The sequence below is a fragment of the Biomphalaria glabrata genome, chromosome 10 (assembly GCF_947242115.1).
Source record: "Biomphalaria glabrata chromosome 10, xgBioGlab47.1, whole genome shotgun sequence".
Lineage (NCBI taxonomy): Eukaryota > Metazoa > Mollusca > Gastropoda > Planorbidae > Biomphalaria > Biomphalaria glabrata.
Genome location: NC_074720.1, coordinates 26826552 through 26846992, shown reverse-complemented (window position 1 = coordinate 26846992; position 20441 = coordinate 26826552). Strand labels below are relative to the sequence as shown.

General features: G+C 36.6%; 3 protein-coding genes across 6 annotated transcripts in view; all 3 read left to right on the top strand.

Annotated features, from left to right (window-relative positions):
* LOC106058981 (dynein regulatory complex protein 9-like) overlaps positions 1-10857 on the top strand; it is a 61724-nt gene extending 50867 nt beyond the window's left edge. For 3 of the 4 annotated variants that reach the window (XM_056043629.1, XM_056043628.1, XM_056043626.1), the window contains 5 exons: positions 140-256; positions 635-770; positions 4511-4665; positions 7614-7774; positions 10363-10857. In XM_056043629.1, coding sequence (XP_055899604.1) covers positions 140-256; positions 635-770; positions 4511-4665; positions 7614-7774; positions 10363-10540 — 747 coding nt within the window. In that variant the 3' untranslated portion in view covers positions 10541-10857. The remainder of the gene's footprint in view (positions 1-139; positions 257-634; positions 771-4510; positions 4666-7613; positions 7775-10362) is intronic. The other variant, XM_056043627.1, reaches the window with a different exon arrangement.
* Positions 1854-20441, top strand: part of LOC106069518 (serine/threonine-protein kinase 38-like) — a 234674-nt gene continuing 216086 nt past the window's right edge. The window contains exon 1 of the mRNA XM_056043625.1: positions 1854-1870. The gene's annotated coding sequence lies outside the window, so the exon portion shown is untranslated. The remainder of the gene's footprint in view (positions 1871-20441) is intronic.
* The window catches only part of LOC106058387 (dynein regulatory complex protein 9-like), a 51773-nt gene continuing 50236 nt past the window's right edge, over positions 18905-20441 (top strand). Inside the window, exon 1 of the mRNA XM_056043619.1 lies at positions 18905-19030. The gene's annotated coding sequence lies outside the window, so the exon portion shown is untranslated. The remainder of the gene's footprint in view (positions 19031-20441) is intronic.

Sequence of the window (20441 nt, the reverse complement as noted above, 5' to 3'; positions counted from 1 at the left end):
AGTTTCCACAACCGCCTCTACCAGACGTTTCCACCGAGGCATCACGTTGTGGCTCCTGGAGCTGGATTCTTGGAGACATTGGCTCCAGTTGAAAATAGAAACACACTCGTGGTCTAATGGCAGTTCTTTTTGGTTGCAGCACAATTCTTTTGAAGCCCTCAAGTCCGTCATTGAAGGGGAACAGAATAGAAAGAAATACATGACTGATGTCTTCTCTAAGATATTGCAGGATATGGAGCGAATAAAACAATTGAAGGTGAGCTGGTACCAGTCTTGTAGCATTAATGGCTTCTTGGTTTATGTCATTAAGGTGTGTCTGATGATGATGTGGTGATATGCAATATGTTGTCATGTCATGCTGGTCGATCGGTCGGATGGACGGACGGACGGACAGACAGATGGATGGATAGATAGATAGATAGATAGATAGATAGATAGATAGATAGATAGATAGATAGATAGATAGAATGATTGATAGATAGCTCTACACCTATATTTAATAATAAAAAATAATAATAATTGTATTTATAAAGCGCTGTTAACAAACAAAATGTAGGCTCAAGGCGCTGTAACAACATTACAAACAAAAACAAGACACCTAAAATGACAGTTAATCTAAAAAGGTTTTTTTCAGATTGATATAAAAAAGACTAAGAAAGAAAAACTCAAAGAGTTTCAAACCCTTGACGCCCAGATCTTTGAGACACGTGACAACCTTCTAGAGTTACAGTTTAGAAAACCTTTGGAGGCGGCATATGTACAAAAATGTGGTGAGTCCATATGACCTTGGCCTACTTCAAAAACCTCTTAGAACGGCCCAGACCAGCCACATCGTGAAGGACAATGGAACGCTAACGTTATGGTCAGTAGAAATGACTTGCATTGTGCACCGGCTACACTCGTGGAGTTGTTCCCAGGCTCTATAGTTGACCAGTACTTCCGCCCTTTAGTGTTCCACTGTCTGAAAAACTGCCGGAACCCCACCCCCTGAAATGGGGAAAGCCGCTATTAGTTTTGTGAGGTATGTCTGTCCGTCCGTCCTACCCGTTTAGATCGCAGAAACTAGAAACGTTATTGACAATCCAGTATCATGGTCTTTTAGATCGTACAAAGTTCTGATGCAATGGCGACATTTTGACAGCCTCAAGTTGAATTTTTAAAATTGAATAATATGCACATTTATATACAAAAGATCACATACTTTGTTTCTTGGGTAAATGGAGTGCAATGATCGTTTCCCGCAGAGATACACAAATTAGCGTCTAAGGTCAGAATGGAACAATATTTGTGACTCATTATAAAACATTTTTTCATTTATTGGTTAAATAAATTAGTAAAATACTCATTAAATTTTTGTTTAAGATTCTTGATTGGAACATTCGTCATTAGGGTCTGTAAATCTAGAGCACATTCACTGCAAGGGATTACTTCTGTATGGCGCAGTTGAACTCAATTTTAATGAAACCCAAATCTAGATACAAATCTAACTCATGGGCGTACAGGATTTTTTTTCGGGGTGGGGGATTTTTTTTTCTCTCCCTACCCCCCATATATATATTAGATATATATATTAGCCGCGGCACCCGGGTTTTTCGTTTGCGTATAACTGTCGATGAGTCACTGAGAGTGGTTTGTAAACAATTAAACGAAATAATAATGTTATAAGTAAAGCGAATGCGTAAATGTAAAAATAGTATGAATGATGCTATCAAAATAGCTAATCGACTTAAATCCATTTTTTGAAATGAAAACATTTGCTTGTAGGCCTAAATATATTTGATTAAAATTTTAAATGAATAGACTTAATTTTGTATGTTCACGTGTTAAAGAATAAAGTAGATCTTGAGTTAGACATAGATCTAGATCTAGAGTAATCTAGAGTTAAATATTGGCTTGGATAGAGTTCATTTTGCACGTGCGCATGCGTGACCTTTTTAATTAGATGTACGCGAATGAATGAAACTATTAGAATATATCTTAACACGGCTTCGCAACTTTAGGGCGAACGAACGCATGAAAAATGCTTTAGAAAAACAAATTTGAATGTTAACTTTATTAAAACATGAAATGAATGGACTATAATTAGTATGTTTATGTGTTAAAGTATAAAACTATCTTTGCGAAGAGAAGTTATAACATCTTACAGTTGAATTAGAGTTTTAGACCTAGGAATAGAAAGATGTGTAACATTACGGTATTGTCTAATGAAAGAATGCTGATCAGGAATTCTACATTCGCAGATATAAGGAACGAATTTATGTTAAAAAATGCTTTTGAAACACAAATTTGAAGGTTAATTTTATTAAATAATGAAATCAATGGACTATATTTTGTATTTTTTGTGTGTCAAAGTAAAAAGCTATCTGCGCAAAGTGCAGTTCTTAAAATTAGATCTAGATTTAGATCCTTTCGATCTTTTCTCAAGTAAACATGGCCTAGATCGATGAAGTTATAATGCTTTCATAGAGCTGGTCATTAGTTGTTGTTTTTTTTTAGGGTTTTAAGTTTGTTCCAGGGCTACAATACATACACTACGGTCTAAGTTGGTACCCAAGGAACATTTCTGCCAAGTTTTATCAAGATTGGTCAAACGGTTTTGATTTCTATACGAGGAAATACATACATACATACATACATAAATACATACATACATACATACATACATACATACATACATACATACATACATACATACATACATACATACATACATACATACATACATACGCCTCACATTCTACTTTATATATTAGATATATGGGTGTGTGTGTGTACACAAAATTAATCTTCATTACATTCTAACCCTTCATTCTTTCGGAAGACGTTTATTGTACCCTAGAATAGATTTTTCTGGAGTTAGTGGGAAAATTGTAGACTCCCCGCCCTTGCCAGCAAGGGGTCTGGGGGAACGCTGTGAGCTCCACCAGCGGGGTTCGAGGCGGATCCCAGCCGCCAAACACTATTTCCGGTATTAAAAGCCAACAAAATGCATATTCTGAGGTATCTACCGTGCATTATCCTGCAATTCAAAATAATTTTTTTTTTTAAAACCTAATCTGCTATTCTTACTTACTTAGATCCTCAGGCGCCGTTCGGCGCATCGGGCGGCAAGCTGCTTCCACAAAAATCTGTCACTGGCAATGTCTGAAGCCTCTTATTACCTGCTCTAGGGATCTCCATGAAAGTGTGGCTCCAAGTTGTACTACGATGACCCTGTTTGCGCTTTCCTTGTAATGGCCTCCATGTCATCGCAACTCTTATTATGTGTAACTCATTTTGTCGGAGACAATATGTCCTTCAAAGCTCTAGTGATCTTCTGTCACAACCTTACTAAGGGGTCGACTCCCAGTTCGGCATAGGATTTCCTGGATTGAGACCCGATTTCTATAACTGACTCCTAAAATTTGTCTTAGCCATCTTTGTTGAGCCACATTTAGTCTTTTTCAATTCCAGCAGATGACTATTCAGAGCACTTTATTAATGGAGCCCAGTCGCTGGTAGAAATTTGTAACCTCTCTTGGCTACGCTCTTGGAATTAGGTGACTGTAGTTTGATTTAGATTTTATATCGAAGAGGGAAGTTTTATAGTCAAAATCATCTGTTGGGGGGTTTTAAACTAAAAAAATCTACTGATTTATTTTTTTTAACAAATTCAAAACCCCTATAGCTAACTAATTTAAGTCACTTTAATTAAGCTTTTACTTTGGAGCCTTTATAATGAACTAAACATATTTAATTGTAGGGACTAAAAAAATTGACCTAAACATTTTATTTACTAACCTATTTTCAATGTATTGAGCTAAGATATTTGACTGCTTTATAATTTGTTGACCTAACACATTTGACTGAATTTATGTAAATCTTCATGTTATTGTTAGTGAGTCACGTTCTGTGCCCTCTAGCTCTAGGTAAGGCTACTATCTGTGTCCTCTATGTAAGACTACTATCTGTGTCCTCTAGGTAAGGCTACTATCTGTGTCCTCTAGGTAAGGCTATTATCTGTGTCCTCTAGGTAAGGCTATTATCTGTGTCCTCTAGGTAAGGCTATTATCTGTGTCCTCTAAGGTAAGGATGTTATCTGTGTCCTCTAGGTAAGGCTACTATATGTGTCCTCTATGTAAGGCTACTATCTGTGTCCTCTAGGTAAGGCTACTATATGTGTCCTCTATGTAAGGCTACTATATGTGTCCTCTATGTAAGGCTATTATCTGTGTCCTCTAGGTAAGGTTACTATCTATGTCCTCTAGGTAAGGCTATTATCTGTGTCCTCTAGGTAAGGCTATTATCTGTGTCCTCTAGGTAAGGCTACTATCTGTGTCCTCTAGGTAAGGCTATTATCTGTGTCCTCTAGTAAGGCTACTATCTGTGTCCTCTAGGTAAGGCTATTATCTGTGTCCTCTAGATAAGGCTATTATCTGTGTCCTCTAGATAAGGCTATTATCTGTGTCCTCTAGGTAAGGCAACTTTCTTTGTCCTCTAGGTAAGGCTACTATGTATCTGTTCCCTCTAGGTAAGGCAACTATCAGCAGAGTAAGAAAGATGTGCTTGAAGACTGAGAAAGAGGCCGGAGATGACATGAAGGAGGCCAAGTTTCACATTGCCAACGAGAGTAGATGTCACGACGCTATGATGAAGATAATCAAATCCAAAATGAAGAACACTAAGGTAGGTAAGAGTACATGCTGGTTTGGATCGGAGTTGAGATGACTGTTAGCCAATAGAACATACTTGTTAGATCAGAGGAGATGTAGGTTTAGATCACATTCAGAGTATATACTTTTTACTTGTTTAGAAAGATTTAATGCTTGTTAGATCAAATTAAATATTCATAAGGCAAGAAAACATGCTTGTTTAGGTCACACAACATGCTTCTTTGGTCAGACAACATGATAGTTTAGGTCAGACAACATGCTAGTTAAGGGCAGACAACACACTTGTTTAGGTCAGACAACATACTTGTTTAGGTCAGACAACATACTTGTTTAGGTCAGACAACATGCTTGTTTAGGTCAGACAACATGCTTGTTTAGGTCAGACAACATGCTTGTTTAGGTCAGACAACATACTTGTTTAGGTCAGACAACATGCTAGTTAAGGTCAGACAACATACTTGTTTAGGTCAGACAACATACTTGTTTAGGTCAGACAACATACTTGTTTAGGTCAGACAACATACTTGTTTAGGTCAGACAACATGCTTGTTTAGGTCAGACAACATACTTGTTTAGGTCAGACAACATGCTTGTTTAGGTCAGACAACATGCTAGTTAAGGTCAGACAACATGCTAGTTAAGGTCAGACAACATGCTAGTTAAGGTCAGACAACATGCTTGTTTAGGTCAGACAACATGCTTGTTTAGGTCAGACAACATGCTTGTTTGGTCAGACAACATGCTTGTTTAGGTCAGACAACATACTTGTTTAGGTCAGACAACATACTTGTTTAGGTCAGACAACATACTTGTTTAGGTCAGACAACATACTTGTTTAGGTCAGACAACATGCTTGTTTAGGTCAGACAACATGCTTGTTTAGGTCAGACAACATACTTGTTTAGGTCAGACAACATGCTTGTTTAGGTCAGACAACATGCTAGTTAAGGTCAGACAACATGCTAGTTAAGGTCAGACAACATGCTTGTTTAGGTCAGACAACATGCTTGTTTAGGTCAGACAACATGCTTGTTTGGTCAGACAACATGCTTGTTTAGGTCAGACAACATACTTGTTTAGGTCAGACAACATACTTGTTTAGGTCAGACAACATGCTAGTTAAGGTCGGACAACATACTTGTTTAGGTCAGACAACACACTTGTTTAGGTCAGGCAACATACTTGTTTAGGTCAGACAACATGCTTGTTTACGTCAGACAACATGCTTGTTTGGTCAGACAACATACTTGTTTAGGTCAGACAACATGCTAGTTAAGGTCAGACAACATGCTTGTTTACGTCAGACAACATGCTTGTTTAGGTCAGACAACATGCTTGTTTGGTCAGACAACATACTTGTTTAGGTCAGACAACATGCTAGTTAAGGTCAGACAACATGCTTGTTTGGTCAGACAACATACTTTTTTAGGTCAGACAACATGCTAGTTAAGGTCAGACAACATGCTTGTTTACGTCAGACAACATGCTTGTTTAGGTCAGACAACATGCTTGTTTGGTCAGACAACATACTTGTTTAGGTCAGACAACACACTTGTTTAGGTCAGGCAACATACTTGTTTAGGTCAGACAACATGCTTGTTTACGTCAGACAACATGCTTGTTTGGTCAGACAACATACTTGTTTAGGTCAGACAACATGCTAGTTAAGGTCAGACAACATGCTTGTTTACGTCAGACAACATGCTTGTTTAGGTCAGACAACATGCTTGTTTGGTCAGACAACATACTTGTTTAGGTCAGACAACATGCTAGTTAAGGTCAGACAACATGCTTGTTTGGTCAGACAACATACTTGTTTAGGTCAGACAACATGCTAGTTAAGGTCAGACAACATGCTTGTTTACGTCAGACAACATGCTTGTTTAGGTCAGACAACATGCTTGTTTGTTCAGACAACATACTTGTTTAGGTCAGACAACATGCTAGTTAAGGTCAGACAACATGCTTGTTTACGTCAGACAACATGCTTGTTTAGGTCAGACAACATGCTTGTTTGGTCAGACAACATACTTGTTTAGGTCAGACAACATGCTAGTTAAGGTCAGACAACATGCTTGTTTGGTCAGACAACATGCTTGTTTACGTCAGACAACATACTTGTTTGGTCAGACAACATACTTGTTTGGTCAGACAACATACTTGTTTACGTCAGACAACATACTTGTTTAGGTCAGACAACATGCTTGTTTAGGTCAGAAAACATGATTTTTTTAGGTCAGACAACATGCTTGTTTAGCTGGGATACAGTCAGGTCCACTAACGCAAATAGTGTAAATGGACAGGGAACTAAAGTATGAGAATAATTCAAGTCTGTAGAGTTTATAGTGGACCTCAAATGTTGTCAGATCAATGAAGTTTTCTCTGGGACAGTTTGTTCTCGCAAATTACATGCACAGAATGAAGGCAAGTCGGAAGAAATGTGACCGTTTTTTGCGTTCAAAGGAAATGTCTAGATCTATTTCAAAAGAAAATTGTAAATCGCTCTTGGTGCGGACATCGATAACAGAATGAAAGATCCAACTTCAAAGATGAAACTATATGACATACTTCAATTTTCTAATCATTAGTAATGTCGTTTTTACTTGATTAATACTTAAATATGGAATGATAGCTACAATGCAAATATAAAGATTATCTGTTCTTACAAGAAACTAGACTGCCTTCCTCCACTTGATCCCACCCCCACAACCTGTTTGATATATTTCTACCATTTGGTGATACATTTTTATCATTTGGTGATGTATTTCTACCATTTGGTGGTGTATTTCTACCATTTGATCATGTTTTTCTACCATTTGATCATGTATTTCTACCATTTGGTGATGTATTTCTACCATTTGGTGGTGTATTTCTACCATTTGATGTATTTCTACCATTTCGTGATGTATTTCTACCATTTAATGATGTATTCCTACCATTTTGGTGATGTATTTTTCCCAGCAGACTCTCTATGACTATTGGGCAGATAGGTATGAGAAAGATACAACAAGACTTCAGGCTGAGCTGGATGAGATTAAACTAGAACGGTCCAGAGACCTGTCTCGCATGACTTACTTACGTAAGATGATTGATGACTATGAAGAAATAGTCCAGGATGACAGGTCAGTTGGCTAAATAACGTCAATTTGTCTTCTTATGTAGTTACATTGCATTGTTCGAGTTGAAGTGATGTTCAGATCAAGTTAAGTGAATGTCCAGTAAGGTGTTTGTACAGTTAAGTGAATGTCCAGTAAGGTGTTTGTATAGTTAAGTGAATGTCTAGTGAAGTGTTTGTACAGTTAGGTGAATGTCTAGTGAAGTGTTTGTACAGTTAAGTGAATGTCTAGTGAAGTGTTTGTACAGTTAAATGAATGTCTAGTGAAGTGTTTGTACAGTTAAGTGAATGTCTAGTGAGGTCTTTGTACAGTCACGTGAATGTCCAGTGAGGTGTTTGTACAGTTAAGTGAATGTCCAGTGAAGTGTTTGTACAGTTAAGTGAATGTCTAGTGAAGTGTTTGTACAGTTAAGTGAATGTCCAGTGAGGTGTTTGTACAGTTAAGTGAATGTCCAGCGAGGTGATTGTACAGTTAAGTGAATGTCCAGCGAGATGATTGAACAGTTAAGTGAATGTCTAGTGAAGTGTTTGTACAGTTAAGTGAATGTCAAGTGAGGTGTTTGTACAGTCAAGTGAATGTCCAGTGAGGTGTTTGTACAGTTAAGTGAATGTCCAGTGAAGTGTTTGTACAGTTAAGTGAATGTCTAGCGAGGTGTTTGTACAGTTAAGTGAATGTCTAGCGAGGTGTTTGTACAGTTAAGTGAATGTCTAGTGAGGTGTTTGTACACTTAAGTGAATGTCTAGTGAGGTGTTTGTACAGTTACGTGAATGTCTAGTGAAGTGTTTGTACAGTTAAGTGAATGTCCAGTAAGGTGTTTGTACAGTTAAGTGAATGTCTAGTGAAGTGTTTGTACAGTTAGGTGAATATCTAGCGAGGTGTTTGTACAGTTAAGTGAATGTCTAGTGAAGTGTTTGTACAGTTAAGTGAATGTCCAGTGAGGTATTTGTACAGTTAAGTGAATGTCCAGTGAAGTGTTTGTACAGTTAAGTGAATGTCCAGTGAGGTGTTTGTACAGTTAAGTGAATGTCCAGTGAAGTGTTTGTACAGTTAAGTGAATGTCCAGTGATGTGATTGTACAGCTGCTATTCTGTGCGAGGTGCTTTCTAGTTATTATTTTTAGTTTATTTTTTTAGTTCACTAGAATTGAACATATATTGTAATGGAATTTTTTATTTGAAGCCTGGTGGTCAGTTATTTATCGTTGGTTAAAATAATGATTTTATTGTAATTGAAACATGAAGTCTATTATTTTTGATACGTTTACAAACTCTATCTAAATCTTACCAGTTCTATCATAAATTGTGTATGCCCGTAAACGGCATGCTGACTCTTCATTTATATCTTGTATTCAATCACTGTTATTATGTATTCATTGTCAGTTAATAACGTCACTGGGTTTTTTTTTTGTCTTTACAAAAACATAGATAACAAAGTACAGCTGAACGATTTAGATTTAGAAAGAATTCTTTTTATTCAAGACAGCTATATATTCAAGACATCTTTTTATTCTAGACTTTTTTGTATATTCAAAACATCTTTTATTCTAGAGATCTTTATATTCAAGACATCTTTTATTCTAGACATCTATATATTCAAGACATCTTTTTATTATAGACATCTATATATTCCAGACATCATTTAATTCTAGACATCTTTATATTCAAGTTGTCAAGACATCATTTAATTCTAGACATCTTTATATTCAAGACTTAACTTATAATTTTCATACATTAGTGTAAATATATATATCTAGAAGTTATACTTAATAGCCTAGGAAATATAAGTAGGAACCAAAATACTAATGGACGAGAGTGCCAGCACACCTGAAACACTGATCGGTTGACCTTAATAACTTATTCTAGCTCTAGGTCACCCGGTAACTCGTTAATATCAAAGGTCACACGGGGAGCACACATCTCATAGACTAGTTTTAGCTATACCTGCTATTAGATAACATCAAAAGATCACATTTGTTTCTAACATGGGGGCAACCTCATCGTTATGCAACAATCAGTATATATGTTGCAGAGTATTGTGTAATGTGTCTTGTGTCATATATTATATATATATATATATAACAATGTATTGTGTAATGTGTCAGTACATATATAACAATATATTATGTAATGTGTCAGTATATATAGCAATGTATTGTGTAATGTGTCGGTATATATAACAATATATTGTGTAATGTGTCAGTATATATATATATATATATATATATATATATATAACAATGTATTATGTAATGTGTCAGTATATATATATAACAATATATTGTGTAATGTGTCAGTATATATAACAATGTACTGTGTAATGTGTCAGTATATATAACAATATATTATGTAATGTGTCAGTATATATATATATATATATATATATATATATATATATATATATATATATATATATATATATATATTTATATAACAATGTATTATGTAATGTGTCAGTATATATATATATATATATATATATATATATATATATATATATATATATATATATATATAAATATATATAACAATGTATTATGTAATGTGTCAGTATATATCACAATGTATTATCTGTGCGTCTGTCTCTCTCTCTGGTAGACGTATCAAGAAGCTGTCCACAGACAAAGTGTTGAAGAATGAACGAGAGAAAAAGAATGCAACTCGTCTCCAGGCCTGGTGGAGGGGCACCATGGTACGCAGAGCTCTCGGGCCCTTTAAGCTTCTAGTGGCAGATTTGCGAGCCAGGCGGAACTCTCGTAGCGAGAAAAAGAACTAATCAGCTTGAACCTCAATCTGGAGATCTCTTGAAGCCGAAACTCAAAGTCGTGTCTACACATCAGTGTACAGTGACTGGGATCAGCTGATCTTTAGTTGGAAGTTTGAAGAATAATTAAACTACCTGGTGATTACAAAAACAACTCAATTGGCTTCCCAGCACAGTTTCACAGTGCATCCTATCAACGCGCAATGATATTTGAATAATTGTTGTGTTTTTTTATACGTATACTATGTAGTCTTATACAGTCATATTCTTTTTATGTTTTTATAACAATATACTAGAAATATATTAAAACTTTTGTTGTACCATAAAAACTTGAAACATGTAGAGTTTCGTATTTCACATTTGACCTCATTACCTTGAAAATGTTCGGTTAGGGCTGGGGCCATGGGGAGCGGGGGTGAACGCATGGCAAAGTAGATTTTTTTTCACGGGAGGGGGGGGGGGGAGGGGACAGCAGTGCCGGTCTTGTGTAATTGGAGGCCCCCCAAAAAAAAAGAAAAAAAAAAAAACATAAAAATAAAATCATGCAGTTTCGGTTGTTTGGTTCAAACAATCAATGTGGCAAATCACGAAATTTAATAGTGCAACTTTTCTCGTTTGCGTTTTGATGCAGCAGACTCAAAATAACGTTTTGACATATTGACCAATAGGAAGAAACAAGGTTCTTCTAACATAGGGAGTCTAACAAGTCGATCTAGACTTTCATGACTAAACCGTGAGTAGAGACTTAGAGCTAGACTAGTAGACAGAGACCTCTGTTAGATCCAGATTTGGAACATGATCCAAAAGTTTAGCATTTTTCTCCAAATTTATTTTCCTGTGCAAGGCCCCCATCAAATGGAGGCCCTAGGTGGCTGCTTAGTTTGGCTACACATAAGAGCGGCTCTGGGGTGACCTTAAAAGTGAAAGCGTCAAAGAGGCGCGCCTGCAAACGCTATAAAGATCAAACCAGGCGCCATTTTACCCTCACTGGCATATAGGAAAGCAGATGGTCTCTTAAAGAGCTCTCACAAAAAAGTCCTTTGCCAACGTCAGTCGCAGATCACAGAAAAAAAAGACTCCTGTATGGCAAAATATGCAGTTCGTAACTGGGTTTTCATGATGATACCAAGACAATACCAAATTCTTATAGTATTCAATTTTAAAGAATTTTTTCCTATATAAAACAAAATAGTATCAAGTTTTATTTGAATATTTAAATGTCAAGTATATTCCTAAACATTAATTAAATATTTTAAATGACAGGTAGATTCTTAAACTTAAGAAAACTTACACATACACACAAAAATAACAAATAATTTTTTTTAAACAAGATTACAAAGAGAGTTTGTGAGAGGCGGCCCCCATCGATTTCACCAATGGACCAGGATTATTCAAGCCATAGTCTTGTTTTAATCGTTGAAAATAATTTAAGAATCGTTGGGCATTAAAATAATAATATTAAAACATTCTCTTTTAAATGACGTAGTGATCTATGGGGCAGATGATGTAAAGGTCATCTGTTTCTATGGCCCTAACGAGGGTGTCAAGTGGCCAGCATAACGACCAACCACCTTGTCTTTTTCAAACTAATGTCAGGTACCCATTAGAGCTGAACTCAGAGGCACCCTGAAGATCCTGAATGTAAAAATCCCAGTCTTCACCTGAATTCGAACCCAGGACCCTCGGTTCGGAAGCCAAGCGCTTTACCACTCAGCCACCGTGCCACCATATATTTATTTAGCGTACACTTATATTTTTTTTAAATAATTATTATTAACCTAATCCATACATTTATAATTAATAAACTGTTACATGTAATAAAGAGAAACTAAAACAAGATTTATTCTTCTTACAAAATGAGATAAATTGGCAGCACGTTCCAAACACTAGTCGTGACCTACTTTAGGTAATAAGCTAGAAGAAACGACTTGGGTCCCTTCGCAAAGAGAAATGAATATCTCCCCTTCCATTTGTCTTACAAACTAGATTATGACTAGATCTAGAACTAGTCTAGTTCTAGAATCTATACTAGATCTAGAATCTTGATATAGAATCTAGACTAGAATTCATATGACTTTACTTAAAATTTAATCTTAAAATAACTACACCTAGGCCAATGTTATGATCAGGAATAGTAGGCCTTTTGGCACCGAGTAATGGTGTAGCTTACTTTGCTGTTCGTATCATATTCACTTCTTAATGTGATACTGCTGTTTACATAATAAATCAATCAGCACCCCTAAGCTGTCAGAAGATAAGCTATTGCCATAATAATTAAAATTTTGTTCAAATTATAATATTAATGTTACGTCTCTCTCCTACTATCCAGGCTCTCTTCTCACTGCACCACACGACACAACGTACGCAAAGAACCTCACAACTCAGGGCTCCAAAGTATCAGTCAGTTTAATTTCAAATACATCGCAATTGGCAACAACATTAACACTGTCTTTACAAAAACCTAGTCTTGCTCCTCCTGACTTCATGTTATCGGTAGCAGACGACTTTCATTTTTTACATTTCCATCTGCTGGGGAAGTTAAAGAACACCAACAATTAAGCTAAGAATATTGTACACATGAGTATCAGACACCCTCACACAAACAAGGACCAGTAGATGTCCACAGGCAAGCAAACACACACAGACCAACATTCATCCACATACACATACAAACATTATGCAACACACATAAAAATGTCATAAATATTGGATTTTTAATGGCTGTAGAATAAACAATGTGTAACATCTGACAGTACAAATGATCTCTAAAAGGAATGTCTTTGTTAACATATGACTGTCCTAGAGGCCCACTTGTTTTGACGACATACTCATCACTACGTCTCCTAATGTAGCTTTGTACTTTTCTGACATATGTACTTCCGATGTATTTCCGATGTCACGATGACCTGGGTATCCGGGACATGATTGTATTTTTTTTATATTCCCCTCTAATGTATGCATACATGTGTAAATGGCCCGGATGTATGTATACATGTGTAAATGGCCCGGATGTATGTATACATGTGTAAATGGCCCGGATGTATGTATACATGTGTAAATGGCCCGGATGTATGTATACATGTGTAAATGGCCCGGATGTATGTATACATGTGTAAATGGCCCGGATGTATGTATACTAAACATTGCCTATGTGGGCCCTGTTGCTCATGTGGTAGTTAATACATGCTTTTATTGACCATAAAACAAACGGGATCCCAGGGACATTCGTTTGATTGATGGTGCAACCAATGAATAGAGAATACCATAGGGGAGGGATAGTGTCCATAAGGGGTGGGGGATGAGTGGAAACATTATATGAAATATGCTTATTTATATATGCATGTGTGTGTTACGAGAAAAAGAGAGAGAGAGAGAGTGAGACGAGGCAGAAAAGAGAGAAGGAGAGAGAAACAGCTAGAAAGAGACCTAAGATAAGAGGGAAAAATGAGAAACAGAATGACACAAAAAGAGAAAAAATGAAGACTCACCCTGTGAATTAAACAGATAGATAGATAGATAGATAGATAGATAGATAGATAGATAGATAGAGATAGATAGAAAGATAGATAGAAAGATAGATAGATAGATAGATAGATAGATAGAGCTAGATAGATAGATAGATAGATAGATAGATAGATAGATAGATAGATAGATAGATAGATAGATAGATAGATATATCTGGGATCCTTTTAGTCTTATTTAGACTGTCAAGTGTATAATGAGGATATATCAAAACTGTAGTTAGTTTTTTTTAACTTACAACTAAAGCGAAGCTCTTATCAAAATTCTTTTTTAAAAACAAAATTTCAATCAGTATGCTGACCACTTTTTAAAAATCTATTTGTTTTTCAATAATATGAAAATAAACCAACAGCCTTTCAGTTCTGATTTTTTTTTTTTTTTTTTTTTTTTTTTGGTTTTGAGTTTTGGATGTGTCCATGAGGAAGGTGTGGAGCTGATGTTAGGGAAACAACAAGAAAGTGTGTGGAGCTGATGTTAGGGAAACAACAAGAAAGTGTGTGGAGCTGATGTTAGGGAAACAACAAGAAAGTGTGTGGAGCTGATGTTAGGGAAACAACAAGAAAGTGTGTGGAGCTGATGTTAGGGAAACAACAAGAAAGAAATGGAATCATACAAATTGTGTCAAAGATATGTCAGGAACATTGGAGCAGAGAACGTTGTATATGTGTTGATTTAGCAACACTTTCAGGAGACAAAATTATGTATTTGTTTCAACACTTAAGTTTTGACATAAATTTAAAAAACATGAGGTACAGCTTCTTTTTTTGTAATAACTTGGCAATATGGTACCCCAGTGCTAAGCCCTCAGCCCCCTCGATGACAAAGGAGGTCATCATCGAACCACGATGGACGTCAATGGACGAACTATATAATGTGCTAAAAAACGATAAATATCGGTGGTAGGTGCCCAGCAAACAAAACGATAAATATTTGGTGGTAGGTGCCCAGCAAACAAAACGATAAATATTTGGTGGTAGGTGCCCAGCAAACAAAACGATAAATATTTGGTGGTAGGTGCCCAGCAAACAAAACGATAAATATCGGTGGTAGGTGCCCAGCAAACAAAACGATAAATATTTGGTGGTAGGTGCCCAGCAAACAAAACGATAAATATTTGGTGGTAGGTGCCCAGCAAACAAAACGATAAATATTTGGTGGTAGGTGCCCAGCAAACAAAACGATAAATATTTGGTGGTAGGTGCCCAGCAAACAAAACGATAAATATTTGGTGGTAGGTGCCCAGCAAACAAAACGATAAATATTTGGTGGTAGGTGCCCAGCAAACAAAACGATAAATATTTGGTGGTAGGTGCCCAGCAAACAAAACGATAAATATCGGTGGTAGGTACCCAGCAAACAAAACGATAAATATTTGGTGGTAGGTACCCAGCAAACAAAACGATAAATATTTGGTGGTAGGTGCCCAGCAAACAAATCGATAAATATCGGTGGTAGGTGCCCAGCAAAAAAAACGATAAATAACGGTGGTAGGTGCCCAGCAAACAAAACGATAAATATCGGTGGTAGGTGCCCAGCAAACAAAACGATAAATATTTGGTGGTAGGTGCCCAGCAAACAAAACGATAAATATTTGGTGGTAGGTGCCCAGCAAACAAAACGATAAATATTTGGTGGTAGGTGCCCAGCAAACAAAACGATAAATATCGGTGGTAGGTGTCCAGCAAACAAAACGATAAATATCGGTTGTAGGTGCCCAGCAAACAAAACGATAAATATCGGTGGTAGGTGCCCAGCAAACAAAACGATAAATATCGGTGGTAGGTGCTCAGCAAACAAAACGATAAATATCGGTGGTAGGTGCCCAGCAAACAAAACGATAAATATTTGGTGGTAGGTGCCCAGCAAACAAAACGATAAATATCGGTGGTTGGTGCCCAGCAAAAAACGATAAATATCGGTGGTAGGTGCCCATCAAACAAAACGATAAATATTTGGTTTTAGGTGCCCAGCAAACATAACGATAAATATTTGGTGGTAGGTGCCTAGCAAACAAAACGATAAATATTTGGTGGTAGGTGCGCAGCAAACAAAACGATAAATATTTGGTGGTAGGTGCCCAGCAAACAAAACGATAAATATTTGGTGGTAGGTGCCCAGCAAACAAAACGATAAATATTTGGTGGTAGGTGCCCAGCAAACAAAACGATAAATATTTGGTGGTAGGTGCCCAGCAAACAAAACGATAAATATCGGTGGTAGGTGCCCAGCAAACAAAACGATAAATATTTGGTGGTAGGAGCCCAGCAAACAAAATATAAATATAGGTGGTAGGTGCCCAGCAAACAAAACGATAAATATTTGGTGGTAGGTGCCCAGCAAACAAAACGATAAATATCGGTGGTAGGTGCCCAGCAAACAAAACGATAAATATCGGTGGTAGGTGCCCAGCAAACAAAACGAGAAATATTTGGTGGTAGGTGCCCAGTAAACAAAACGATAAATATTTGGTGGTAGGTGCCCAGTAAACAAAACGATAAATATTTGGTGGTAGGTGCCCAGCAAACAAAACGATAAATATCAGTGGTAGGTGCCCAGCAAACAAAACGATAAATATCGGTGGTAGGTGCCCAGCAAACAAAACGATAAATATTTGGTGGTAGGTGCCCAGCAAACTAAACGATAAATATCGGTGGTAGGTGCCCAGCAAACAAAACGATAAATATCGGTGGTATGTGCCCAGCTAACAAAACGATAAATATTTGGTGGTAGGTGCCCAGCAAACAAAACGATAAATATCGGTGGTATGTGCCCAGCTAACAAAACGATAAATATTTGGTGGTAGGTGCCCAGCAAACAAAACGATAAATATTTGGTGGTAGGTGCCCAGCAAACAAAATGATAAATATCGGTGGTAGGTGCCCAGCAAACAAAACGATAAATATTTGGTGGTAGGTGCCCAGCAAACAAAACGATAAATATTTGGTGGTAGGTGCCCAGCAAACAAAATGATAAATATCGGTGGTAGGTGCCCAGCAAACAAAACGATAAATATTTGGTGGTAGGTGCCCAGCAAACTAAACGATAAATATCGGTGGTAGGTGCCCAGCAAACAAAACGATAAATATCGGTGGTATGTGCCCAGCAAACAAAACGATAAATATTTGGTGGTAGGTGCCCAGCAAACAAAACGATAAATATTTGGTGGTAGGTGCGCAGCAAACAAAACGATAAATATTTGGTGGTAGGTGCCCAGCAAACAAAATGATAAATATCGGTGGTATGTGCACAGCAAACAAAACGATAAATATTTGGTTGTAGGTGCCCAGCAAACAAAACGATAAATATTTGGTTGTAGGTGCCCAGCAAACAAAACGATAAATATCGGTGGTATGTGCCCAGCAAACAAAACGATAAATATTTGGTTGTAGGTGCCCAGCAAACAAAATGATAAATATCGGTGGTAGGTGCCCAGCAAACAAAACGATAAATATCGGTGGTAGGTGCCCAGCAAACAAAACGATAAATATTTGGTGGTAGGTGCCCAGCAAACAAAACGATAAATATTTGGTGGTAGGTGCCCAGCAAACAAAACGATAAATATTTGGTGGTAGGTGCCCAGCAAACAAAATGATAAATATCGGTGGTAGGTGCCCAGCAAACAAAACGATAAATATCGGTGGTAGGTGCCCAGCAAACAAAACGATAAATATTTGGTGGTAGGTGCACAGCAAACAAAACGATAAATATTTGGTGGTAGGTGCCCAGCAAACAAAACGATAAATATTTGGTGGTAGGTGCCCAGCAAACAAAATGATAAATATTTGGTGGTAGGTGCCCAGCAAACAAAATGATAAATATCGGTGGTAGGTGCCCAGCAAACAAAACGATAAATATCGGTGGTAGGTGCCCAGCAAACAAAACGATAAATATTTGGTGGTAGGTGCACAGCAAACAAAACGATAAATATTTGGTAGTAGATGCCCAGCAAACAAAACGATAAATATTTGGTGGTAGGTGCACAGCAAACAAAACGATAAATATTTGGTGGTAGGTGCCCAGCAAACAAAACGATAAATATTTGGTTGTAGGTGCCCAGCAAACAAAACGATAAATATTTGGTTGTAGGTGCCCAGCAAACAAAACGATAAATATTTGGTGGTAGGTGCCCAGCAAACAAAACGATAAATATTTGATGGTAGGTGCCCAGCAAACAAAATGATAAATATTTGGTGGTAGGTGCCCAGCAAACAAAACGATAAATATTTGGTGGTAGGTGCCCAGCAAACAAAACGATAAATATTTGGTGGTAGGTGCCCAGCAAACAAAATGATAAATATCGGTGGTAGGTGCCCAGCAAACAAAACTTTATGAGGCCAGAATAACCAAAAAGAGGCATGAATCCTAAAAAACAGGCATGAAGCCTAAAAAAGAGGCATAAGCCTCCCCGGAGAGAGTATAATACTCATAGATTTTGGTATCACCATATTCATTACCCGTTATAAAACAAAACTGGTTCGAATTAAATTACACCGTGTCACAAAAATAATACAGAGTATGTAGTATGTGAAAGTAATACAAATTATTTATTTATTAGAAAGCAATTTTTTTTTGTACTTATACACTAATAAATACCTAAAATACAATAGAGAAGTACCTCGCTCCTCCCGACTTCGAGGGAATGACTAAACTCACTTCCAGTAGGCGTTAATATACAAAAGTGTAATGATCCTGTTTGACATTCCAGAAGCCATGTTTGATTCGACTGTGGCCACGCCCAAATCTTTCCACAAATATAGAGACAATGGAGAACTCCTTTATACAAGATCGAGATCACATTCCATGTATACCGTGAGACTTGATGTGCTGGACAGATCCATTTTGACGTCTCTACGCACGTGATGTTAGGGTGCACACGACTCAGCACGTGCATTGAAAGCTTCGTAGTAAACACTTCATGGGCGAGGAGAATGTGGCTATTAAATCTACTTTGTTCCCAAATCAACTTTTCAAGTCAAGAATGTAAGTAGATTAAATGTGTGTGTGTATGTGAATAATTTATATGCATTGTGGACTACAAATGTAGATCTCAATTTATTGACATTTATAATCTAAACTTATTTGCGTTATTGAACACAATATAATTGCGGTAATGCGTGAAGTAGTATAAGTATTATATTAGTCTAGGTGACAAGATACCTCATGTCATTTTCTATATAATTTTAAGAATTCGTCTTATTAGAGCTTGGAATGGGTTGCTTGAGTCAGCTGGGAAAACCAATGACTTGGCAGAATTTAAGTCATTGATTAAGATGAATGACTAGATTAACCTAGAAAGACGCGTAGGACGTAATCATCTTCTTTTTTGAAGTCTGTATTTTATAAGATAATATAAGATAATAAATTTATTTGTTTTGAAATATTTTTTTAATTGAATACAGTTTTACTGTACATTGTTATTGCACAGCACTACAAAATCTCACTTGTTTGACTTTTTTTTTTAGTATTAACTTTTCTGTACAGTACAGGAGTTAAGGTTACATTAGTCAGCAATCTTTACTTGAAATAGCAAAAAAAAAAAAATAATTATAGACTTAAAGGGAAACTCCGATGGTTTTGACAATTTTTGATATAATGTGTGTTTTGATTTATAGATAATGAATATATTATTCTTTTTTTTTTATTTGCAAGAATAACTTAGTAATTGATGTTTTTGTGACATTATTTTTCTGCGCATCCAAAACGGTCAGATTTTCCACCGAATTTCTGTGTGACGTCACGAGGGTGCACTCAAATCCTATAATTGAATTCTTTGGCCTGGAAATCCAATGTATTGTTGGTACTGCACCTGGTATTAGCTTCATTTTTTTTTCAAATCCCATCACAGCAATGAAGTTGCTGAAACAGCTTCTCTCAAAATGGTTTGAGCATAAATAGGAATAAAGTTAATGCCTTTGTAAAATATTTGCTCTTCAACGAATAAATTTTTCCCATTTTCCCTTTAAAACTTCATCTCTTGGAAACAAATGAAAAGAGACACTAATTTCTGTATCAGCATACTTGCTGATTTTATCTTTGTGATTGGAACTACTGCAACAAGCTGAAGAACAGTATTTCATTTTCTTCAAGTAGAAATAGAGGTTTAGATCTAGAATATTATTTATGAACAAAGACCGATTATAAATCAACGTGGAGACTAGATCTAGCTGTGAAGCGTAACAATAAATGCGATCCGATAGGTCTAGATCTAGACTAGAGAGTTTATCGGTTATATAGGTCTAGATCTAAATTTAGCCAGCACCCTTGTGACGTCACGTTTTTTAAAACTAAACAGAACCCCCTTTTTTGGGGGGCGTGAAGAATTTTCTGTCTAATTTATTAAATATAAAATTTTCCGAGCATTTAAATAAAAAATGATATAATGTTTACTATT